This window comes from Neocloeon triangulifer, unplaced genomic scaffold (assembly GCF_031216515.1).
Source record: "Neocloeon triangulifer isolate White Clay Creek 2 clone unplaced genomic scaffold, ASM3121651v1 ptg000012l, whole genome shotgun sequence".
Lineage (NCBI taxonomy): Eukaryota > Metazoa > Arthropoda > Insecta > Ephemeroptera > Baetidae > Neocloeon > Neocloeon triangulifer.
In genome coordinates this window covers 5,207,410-5,217,446 of record NW_026775554.1, presented here as the reverse complement: position 1 = coordinate 5,217,446, position 10,037 = coordinate 5,207,410, and the positions used below count along the sequence as shown (strand labels likewise).

General features: G+C 35.0%; 2 protein-coding genes across 7 annotated transcripts; both read left to right on the top strand.

The window, feature by feature from the left end:
* Positions 1 to 71: 71 nt before the first annotated feature.
* LOC132196749 (uncharacterized) lies at positions 72 to 2,749 on the top strand. 5 transcript variants are annotated; one of them, XM_059619599.1, is made up of 8 exons: positions 72 to 282; positions 405 to 507; positions 578 to 934; positions 990 to 1,135; positions 1,193 to 1,832; positions 1,886 to 2,125; positions 2,173 to 2,337; positions 2,388 to 2,749. In XM_059619599.1, exons 3-8 carry the CDS (start codon positions 619 to 621, stop codon positions 2,552 to 2,554), a joined length of 1,674 nt encoding a protein of 557 aa, XP_059475582.1. In that variant the 5' UTR covers positions 72 to 282; positions 405 to 507; positions 578 to 618; the 3' UTR covers positions 2,555 to 2,749. The 5 variants fall into 5 exon arrangements, with proteins under 5 accessions (XP_059475582.1, XP_059475579.1, XP_059475581.1 ...); XM_059619596.1 differs by having other exon boundaries at positions 377 to 507; XM_059619598.1 differs by having other exon boundaries at positions 72 to 292.
* A 2,724-nt stretch (positions 2,750 to 5,473) lies between these two features.
* Positions 5,474 to 9,161, top strand: LOC132197377 (uncharacterized). 2 transcript variants are annotated; one of them, XM_059620630.1, is made up of 7 exons: positions 5,474 to 5,615; positions 6,154 to 6,490; positions 6,561 to 6,706; positions 6,759 to 7,425; positions 7,493 to 7,726; positions 7,806 to 7,958; positions 8,038 to 9,161. In XM_059620630.1, exons 2-7 carry the CDS (start codon positions 6,169 to 6,171, stop codon positions 8,196 to 8,198), a joined length of 1,683 nt encoding a protein of 560 aa, XP_059476613.1. In that variant the 5' UTR covers positions 5,474 to 5,615; positions 6,154 to 6,168; the 3' UTR covers positions 8,199 to 9,161. The 2 variants fall into 2 exon arrangements, with proteins under 2 accessions (XP_059476613.1, XP_059476612.1); XM_059620629.1 differs by having other exon boundaries at positions 8,032 to 9,161.
* Positions 9,162 to 10,037: the final 876 nt, after the last annotated feature.

Below are 10,037 nucleotides of genomic sequence, written 5' to 3'. Positions count from 1 at the left end.
GAAAAATGATATTTTCGCGCTCAACGTTCATATATCTTCCCCCTCCCTTCGCGCACGCCCATCAACCCATCCATGCCTCCCGTTTGTTTTGTTTGTTTACATCGGTTTCTGACTCAAACCAAAGAAATTTATCATGCCCTGCATGTCTTCTACAAAAATATTTTCCACATTAAGTAATTAAATTCACCCAACACACAGATCTGGCTGAATGGTCCTGCCAAAGCCATAATCAATATCAACAACAACAACAACAACAACATCGGTTTACAGCAGAAAGAAAAGGTCAGAAAAGGTAGATGAAAACATGGAAACTATGGAAAGATATTATTTATTCTGGATAAATTGAATTGCTTTGTTTCTTTTTAACTCTAATTAGTCTTGACTCATCGGTTTTTATTTTGGAGTTTGGATATCAGCGAGGAGAAAGAAAAAATATAACAACAACTGAAAGGCGACAAGAGTTGTGTACAAAAGGATCAAAAGAAAAGATTTTTGAAATTATGAATGGTAATTTATAACAAGATTTATTTACAGTTGTCGTATAGGTCCTCCTACTTATATCCATTTAATTAATTAGGTTCACCCTTGTAATTATTGTTGCTGGAAAATTGTGTCGCAATGGAGAAGAAAAATCAGGAAGAAGGGGCCTCTCCAGAAGCTAAAAGACCTCGTCGTCCCACCAGAAGCACCGGCCGACCCACTGACCGTCATAGACACAGCTCGGAAATGCACAGAGCCATTGAAGACAAAGATTTCAATACCATTGAAAAACTGTTGAGCAAAGGGGAAACCTTCTGCAACGGCGAGGGACTCAACTGTTTTATTCTAGCCGCTTGTTCTTGCATGAATGGATCACCCCTGGCTTCTCGATGGAAATTCACCCAGAAAATGCTGAACATTGATCCGCAAACGGGACTGTCTGCGAGGAATACAGGTTTACTCCTTGATTTTTCACACTGACTAAAATTTTTATGCACGAAATTCCTCAGACGGTTCTACTTTGCTGATGATTTTCTCAAATTGCCCAGCAAAAATTGAATTCTTGGCAAATTTGGGTGCGAACCTGAATGATGTAGACAATGATGGTGATACGGTTTTGATGAGATCATACATGCACTCCAATGGTGATACCAGGGTAAAAAAGAATTAAAACTGGAGCGTAATTATTATATACATTATATTTAAATTGCAGGGATTCTTGAAGCTGTTAGAACTTGGCGCCAGTCCAAATATGCCAGCTGGGAACAAATACCCCAACATGATCTCATTTTTTATTTCCAATTATTGTATATCTGCAAAACCTTGTTTCAAGTACCTGATGAGGCCAGAGTTTTTCAGCAAAATTGAAGAGTCTCAATTTAGCGAGAACCCAATATTTTCTTGTCTTGAAGGATACTGTAAACTAAATCTGAGAACCGCTTATTCTGATAGCTCTGATAGTTTGGAGGAAGTTTTAAAGGACAAGATTTCCCCTAGATTCAACATTCTGGCCACAAGAAAGACAAGCTTGTTTTCCCCGGAAAACGGCTATCCCGTGTGGAATATTTTGAAACAGGTCCTGAATATCCCCGAGGAAATATTGTTGGATCCCCAGGGCTACTATCTATTCACAGTCAGCCTGCACAGCTTTTTACATAACGATCAACCCTATGATGCTGTGAAAGTCCAGCTCCGAGCTATTAGTAAACTTGGCTATGTTGCTCCAAAAAATGCAAAAGCTTTGCCCTTAAATCTGGCTCTCCTCTACAATGCAATTCAACGCCAGGGAATAGAATCAATTGTGACAATAGGACGTGCACCTGCTAGCTTTATTTGTGAATTTTGTTTGAAAGGTGAGTTTATTATTTTTGGTGAAACTTATTTAACATATTATACATTTTTGCAGAAGAAACATTCGATGACTCATGTCTCGAGATGCTCAACTTACTAGCACCATATTTGTCACTCATGTCCCTGTCACCACGTCTGATCGACTCATTGTCCAAATTTGCTCAACAAGTGATGTCGATGATCCCAGAGAACCCATTTGACTTGATGAATCAAATTGTGATGAACATGCGTCTGATGTTTTCACATTCTCCAAACGAACAGAGGCGTTTTGTCGAAAATTTCTGCATGAGACCTTGTAAGTGCTTGATAATTTTCAACTATTCAAAAAAACTTTAAACATAGATATCTTTTTAGTGTGGTTTTTTATAAAAATCTTCCTTGGCCCAAACTGCAGCTTGCGTTGGGACAAATTTCTGCATAAAGATTTGGATGGGAAAATTTTAGACAAGGTTGAGGAATTTCTCAAATCGAGGAAAATCACCACTGAAGATATTGAGGAAGCAAATGGTAATTGGAATCATCTGTGCTGTAAATTATTTGCTAAAAATTTTTTATAGTTCGAGGAAAAGTGCAATCACTTGAAGCTTTGAGTGTTTGGTGCGTCAGGAGAAGACTGTTCCAGTGTCGCAAGGAGGGCGAAAAACTTGTTGACTGCGTTAGTAAGTTAGTCGAGAGCACACCAATCCCAACATGCATCCAAAATGAGCTGCTGCTTTTCAAGTGATAGTATTTATTTGCAATTTTCAAATAATTCCTTAAAAGGTGTTCAAACAAATAACCACAATTAAAGATCCATGAAATTAATTTTGCATAAAATCAAACGTAAACATTGTGTATTGTCTCGAAATTAAACTGTGCAGCAAAAATTACGAAGACTGAGATTCCTTGTATCATTTAAATAAAAAAAAAAAATTATAAAAAAATTCAGACTTATTCTCTCTGCTTAAATAAATTTTCAATTGATATTACCTTGATTATATTAACACTTGTTTGCTCTGGAAATGTGTTTGACCTATCCCCTGCTTCCAGTTCTTCTCTCAGTATGAACTTCAATTCTTCACAGCTAGTTGCAGATTGCCCGACATAATTCTTTCTCGGAAGCTGCTGTCGTCCACCCAATCGCTCTCCTCTGATAAACAATTCTCCTAAATAAATTTTAAAGTAAATGCTTTTTGTTTCTTACATGACTTTTTTAGAGCGATTTTTCTTTTCTCGTAATAAAAATTGAACTTTGTCCATATTTTTAATTTGAGCACTGTTAGGCCGTTGCTATGGTAATTTACTTTTACGAAGTTGCCTGGAGATAGAGGTGATTTCAACTCTTGAAATTATTTGTCTCTAATTGACGCAACCGCAAGACGTCCAAGACTGATATTTCCATGAATAAATGAAATCTACAAAGAATATTTTGAGATTTCGATACGACTCTATGACAAGAAATTTTGTAATTTTAGTTTCATTAATTCTTTTTTTGGAATTGTAAAAATTGATAACGTTTTCATTTATTTTGTTCTACGACTCTAAATACAAATATAGGAATATTAAGGTGCGCCAGAGAGGTTTAACAGTGGACGCACCTTTAAAATGCACCATACTTTACTCTTCCTGCAAATTAATTCTGCTAAAATGTAGCTATATAATCAAGGTAAATTTTACATTAGGGCGAAGAATAGCGCTGTCCCTACAATGCATCAATAAAATGCACTGTAGCTTATTTCCAGCACTCACAAAATTGCCTGCAATAAAAGAGGCATATAAGAGGGTTGCATTTTGGTTAGTGAATTTCGATTTTCTTTTTATTTAATTGCTGAAGGCATTAATTTCATACAATTAAGAAATATTCAATATAAAATGAAGACTTAGCATTATTAATGGGTGCGTCCAGGAAAGATTTGAGGGTAAATGTTAAAAATTTTTCTTGAAAACATGCCATTCCAATTTTCAAGTATGTTGTTGGGGTGGTCAAGAGGCCTCGCTCACCAAATTTTCAAGTCAAAATAAGCGGTGCTTTTCCGGGAAATCAGATTTTTCCAAAAACAAAAAATATGGAATATCTTTGCTCCTATTGAGAAATTATTAATGATCTTTTCACTTCCAGCCGTAACTTTTTACGCCCGACAACTTTTCTGTTGACAACTTTTGCGTAGGTCAAAGGTCAAGGTCACTAAATTGCAAATTTCACTTTCTGACGCAATTTTCGCAAAGAAGCACCCCTCAGAAATTTTTCGCAGTATAGGAAAAAATGTAGCCCCAAGTGTGTAGAACAACATCCTTGATTTCCAGAATGGCATTATTTTTAGTTTTTTAATTAATTTTAAATTAATATTAAAAAACAGTGAAAAATCGCTTTTCCGCAATAGAAAGTAATTTTCAAACAGCGATAACTCATTTTCTGTTAGAGATACGCAAAAATGTTATAGAACAAAAAGGATTTGTTTTGACTTTTTGCATCCAGCCATGTATTTTGTATACAGGTCAGGTCACTTGGGGTCATTGACCTCGGTGACCTGTGACCTCAAAAAATAATTTGTGGGAAATGAGCTTATTAAAACCATTCCATAAAATAGTTCTTCCTAACTATGTGCCAAATATTCAGTAAACTGCTCTTAAAGGTCACAGGTCACTGAGGTCAAAGACCCCAAGTGACCTGACCTGTATACAAAATACATGGCTGGATGCAAAAAGTCAAAACAAATCCTTTTTGTTCTATAACATTTTTGCGTATCTCTAACAGAAAATGAGTTATCGCTGTTTGAAAATTACTTTCTATTGCGGAAAAGCGATTTTTCACTGTTTTTTAATATTAATTTAAAATTAATTAAAAAACTAAAAATAATGCCATTCTGGAAATCAAGGATGTTGTTCTACACACTTGGGGCTACATTTTTTCCTATACTGCGAAAAATTTCTGAGGGGTGCTTCTTTGCGAAAATTGCGTCAGAAAGTGAAATTTGCAATTTAGTGACCTTGACCTTTGACCTACGCAAAAGTTGTCAACAGAAAAGTTGTCGGGCGTAAAAAGTTACGGCTGGAAGTGAAAAGATCATTAATAATTTCTCAATAGGAGCAAAGATATTCCATATTTTTTGTTTTTGGAAAAATCTGATTTCCCGGAAAAGCACCGCTTATTTTGACTTGAAAATTTGGTGAGCGAGGCCTCTTGACCACCCCAACAACATACTTGAAAATTGGAATGGCATGTTTTCAAGAAAAATTTTTAACATTTACCCTCAAATCTTTCCTGGACGCACCCTAATTATTATATATTTGCTTTTTCATTTTGAAAAAAAAATGTTTCTTATTTGGATTATTCAATTTTAACCAAAAATTGTTTCTTACTCGACTGCTTCTTTAAAATCACTTTTTATGATATTTTCAATAAATGAAACGTTCTCGTCAATACGCGCGTTACAATAATTAATAATGATATTATGGATAATTGGATATTATTTCAAATCGTCATAAACACGCGCCTTTTTAATTTTTCTTCCTTCCCTCTTGCGAACGTCACTAAATCTCTGTCCACACTTGTTAGATCTCGTCAAAGCAGCCAAAACACGCCGCAGCCGCAGCGGGAGAGAAGGGAAGAGTAGGGAGATGGAAGATGGATGGAGAGTGAATTGGATCAGTGTGTGAAGTGAGAGTGAGTCGCCGAGTTGTACGTATGTTCTGCACGAATTTTGTTTGTGTTCCTCCCGATTCCCGATCTGTTCAGTGCAACATTTTGTGCAACAAAAGGACAAAAGAGGTTTTTGCATATTGGATCCTGCTCATAGGTATCTCAGGTCAGTATGTATCTTTGTTACTATTTGCAATATACTGAGTGTTTGCAAATTTTAATAGACTAAATAGATATGCAGATCGACTATTAATTTTCAGATTGTTTCAAAATTCTTGCTGTAATATAGTCAGATCTCTCCATTTTCTCACGTTAAAATTCCTTTTGGCCTCCCTATAATAGCTGGGGGTTCCATGACATAATCTCCCTTTGTTGCCTCACAATGGAATGTAGGAGACTAACCCTGGGGACTTGGCAAAAAAAGCAAAAAAAGTTCAGTGCATAACATGAAGTGCAAAGTTTTTTATCATTTATCATGCAAAAAGTAACACAAAGCGAAAAGTCGTGGTCGTCGAATGAAAAAATTAAGCCCTCTTTTATTTTGGGACCCTGATCCTGATACATATTTAAAGTATAGAATATAGAATTAATGTATACAAATACTACACACTTTGATCTAATCTTATGGCTTTTTATGTATAATTTGATCAGTAATTCGATCACATAATAATTCATACATACATACTTTTGTCGTTTCTAAACAGGGAAATTTTTTCCTGATGGAGAAGAATAATCGGAGTCGGGGCAAAGGATGTGAGGCTCCGGAAGCAAAAGTACCTCGTCGATACAGGACAATCCAACCCAATGCCCTCAGCAGTCACCGAATGCACAGAGTGGATGATATGCACAGAGCCATCATGAATGTGGACTTCTCTACTATTGAGAAACTTTTGAGCCAAGGTGAAATCTTCTGCACTGGTGACTTCATTCTAGCTGCATGTAATCCAACACCGCCTAGGGGATGTTTTGAAACTTGTTGGGAACTTGTGTGCAAAATGCTGAGCAAAGATCCCCAAGCCGGATTGTCTGCAAGGAGCGCAGGTTTTGTTAACTTTGTAATTAATTTTCTATTATAACTCAAAATTTTCATTTTATAAATTTCTGAACTCAGACAGTTCAACCTTGCTGATGATTTATGCAAATTGCGTTGAAAAAATTGAATTCCTGGTAAATTTGGGTGCAAATGTGAATGATGTGGACAACGATGGAGACACGGTTTTGATGAGATCTTACATGCACCCCCGTCCAAACTCTAGAGTAATTGAAGATAAATGATAATTAGTTTAAAAAATATATTTTTTTTTTGTAGGCATTCTTGAGGTTGTTGGAACTTGGTGCCAACCCAAATGTACCGGCAGGGAACAAGTACCCCAACATCATCTCGTTCATGGTTTTACATGAGAATGAAAATGCAGAATTTCCCACAAATATTGAGTCTCAAAACTGCTTCAAGTACATTATTCAGCCAGAGTATTTTGGAAAAATTGAAGAATCACAATTTGAAAAGATGAACCCAATATTTGATTTCATTGATATGTGCTTCAAAATGAATGGCAGAATTTCTGATGAAATGAACAATATTCTAAAAGACGAGAATTTTCCCAAGTTCAACAAGACAATCACAAGAAAGGGAAGTTGGGGTTCAATTATTGGAGGCAGCTGGCAAGACAATGAATGGATCGTTTTGAAGCAGGCGCTGAATATTCCGGATGAATTCTTATTGGATCCGCTGAGCTACTATCTCCTCCAGATAGACCTTTGTACCGCCTGGAATACTCTCCAAGACATGAAAATTCAAATTGGAGTATTTCGTGACCTCGGATGTCTTGCTACAAACAATAAAAACGTTTTGCCTCCAAGTTTGGCACTCGTCTACAATGCAATTCAGTCTTGTCAGTTCAAGACAAACGATCACAACAACTACAATGGAAATTTACGTAGTCTCTCTGCAATTTTGTGTGCATTTTGCATTGAAGGTGAGATAAATTTGCAAATTGAATCTAATTTTACAGTTTTATTCTCTAACGTATTATTCTTTTTCAGATGAGACTGCTCGCCTCAGTGGCTCCTGGTTCCAAGTGGTAACCTTGCTGGGACCTTTTCTGGCGTTCATGCCACATACCATGGATCTGACAAAATTTGCCCAGCATATTATGTCGGAGATCCCAGAAAACCCCTTTGACGTTATCAATCAAATGATGATTAATATGCGTATGATGTTTTCACGCTCTCAGAGCAAATGCAACTTTTACATCCAAAATTTCTGTAGCAGGCCACGTAAGTTTATAAATCAAAATATTATGTTTTATAAGACCGGCGATTCTGAATTTTAAATTTTGTATTCTTCTACTTTTAGTGCCTCTTATTTTGAAAACATTCCTTGGACCAAACTGCACCTTGTCATGGGACAAATTGCTGCATAAAAAGTTGGATGAGAAAATTTTCAGCAAAACCTTGGATTTGCTAGAAGAAAAGGACGTCCCCACTGAAGAGAAAAAGAAAGCAAGCGGTAAGTTAAAATTTATATTAATAAATTCTTGAAAACATTTATACTAAAAGTGGAATTTTCTGAATTTTCATAGTTCTAGGAAAGGTCCAAACACTTGGAAATCTGAGTCTTTGGTGTGTCAGAAGAAGATTGTCCGAGTGTCGCAATGAGGGCCAAAAGCTTAGTGAATGCATTTCCAAGTTAGTCAACAGCACACCACTTCCCAGAAACCTCCAAAACGAGCTGCTGCTTTTCAAGTGAAGAATGTTCTTCATGTTGTGCTATAGTAAAAATGTAACAGGTTCTATAATTGAAATGCTAAAGTTTTCTGTGCATAAAAATTTGGCAAACATAAGTAAAAGATATTGAGTTGATACAGACACTTTAAATTGTGATGCGCATTAATATGATTCAACAAAAATAACTACTACAATTTTAACTTATAAAAGGATGGCTCTATTGTGGTGGCTGGTGCACTCTCATCCCAAAAGAAAGTGCTTTAGCAAGTTGTTTGCTTGCTAAAAGCCAATTTTCCGCATTCTTTCTCACATTTATTTTTTGATATGTTGTATTAATCACTATTTTTTTTATTATGTAATTTTGGTACTTTCAGCATATTGTACGTCAATGATCGATTCCTGTTTTTTCCGGCATTTTTTGTATGTGCGTACTTTTTTGCAATGTAATGTTAACCATGAATGAAGAATAAATAAATAAATTTGTATGTGCTATTTAGGGCTTTAAATATGGATTCTATGATTCTAAAAGTGCACAAGAATGTAATTTTACTTTCTTCTATTTGATTAAGATTAACGCCAGCCTTGCATTTTAGGGTCATATATATTATAATTTAATGACCATAGACCCAGACACCATGCAAATAGCTAAACTGACTCTTATATCAACCATTTTTATTGGCCAAGTGGCAAAGAAATTTAAAAATTTGGTGAGAGGCCGGAGCGATAAGTTTGCTATAAGAGCGGAAAAGTGAGAGCGCGCCCCAAGTCTGATAAAATTAGAATAAAATTATCTTTACCTTTCTTAATTTTGAATTCCTCACAATTTCTGACAAATAAAATAAAAAATGATTTCTGATTATGGTTACTTGCATAATACAAATTTCAAAATTTCTGATAAATACTGCTTTCTCAATCAATGCTGAACACCATTTCCAGAATTTGGGCCACCCCCCTGCGGAACAATGGGCCGTATACCCATTATTATAATTGTCAATATTTGTTTTCATTTTTTTTCTGGTATCCGAAATATTCAATACTAACAAAAAATTGTTTCTGTATAACTGTTGCCTGTATCTAATAAACACTCATAAAGGCGGTATTTTCTTTCCATCTTTTCAAAAATAAAACTTATAAATGTCAGTACTATATCAACTATTAATGCTGCATATAATAATTTCTTTAAATCTTAGACCAAAAGAATGTAATTATATTTATTTGTTCTATTATTATTTGAAATTCCAGCCAGCCTCGCATTTTAGTGTCTAATAATGTGTGACCAAGACACCATAAAATAGCTTTTAAAAGCAACTCGGCTTGCGAATTGGCTGCGCGGCATTCAGTCACTCCATAATAGCATAGGGAAAAGGGAAAGAATGAAAATAATGTCTAAAGAAAAAAAGAACTAACTCGGCGTTTCAAACTGCAAAACGCACTGCCTTCATTGCCTATAATTTTTTCATTTTGTGAATACGGTGAATACATAATCAATTAAAGCTGCAAATTCTACTTAAATTTGAGAAAGAAAGCAATGAACATTACATTTTTATTAACTGGAAGAAAATTTTATCAAAAATAATTATAAAAAAACAATCATCATAATTTTAAATTATCCTCTCCCTGATTTTTACAAGATACAATACAATTCAATAAGAATTATAAGAATGGAATGCATAAGGATTCAAATTCTTGCAACTTTAAATTTTTTTTTTTATTTCTGACAAAATTAAAAACAAGATTTTAGATAAGGGTTTTTGTTGCATAGTGAATTTATAAAATTTATGTTAAATATTAATGCTTTCTCAATAAATAATGCTTATAGCTGTAGGCATATTCTTAAAAATAAATTTTTTTCAAATAATGA

Coding starts and splice junctions, on each gene's coding strand:
- LOC132196749 (XM_059619599.1), top strand. CDS start 619: ATGGAGAAGAAAAATCAGGAAGAAGGGGCCTCTCCAGAAGCTAAAAGA. Junction 1,833..1,885: donor TTGTGAATTTTGTTTGAAAG/GTGAGTTTATTA, acceptor ACATTTTTGCAG/AAGAAACATTCGATGACTCA. Junction 2,338..2,387: donor AGATATTGAGGAAGCAAATG/GTAATTGGAATC, acceptor AATTTTTTATAG/TTCGAGGAAAAGTGCAATCA.
- LOC132197377 (XM_059620629.1), top strand. CDS start 6,169: ATGGAGAAGAATAATCGGAGTCGGGGCAAAGGATGTGAGGCTCCGGAA. Junction 6,491..6,560: donor ATTGTCTGCAAGGAGCGCAG/GTTTTGTTAACT, acceptor TTCTGAACTCAG/ACAGTTCAACCTTGCTGATG. Junction 7,426..7,492: donor GTGTGCATTTTGCATTGAAG/GTGAGATAAATT, acceptor ATTCTTTTTCAG/ATGAGACTGCTCGCCTCAGT.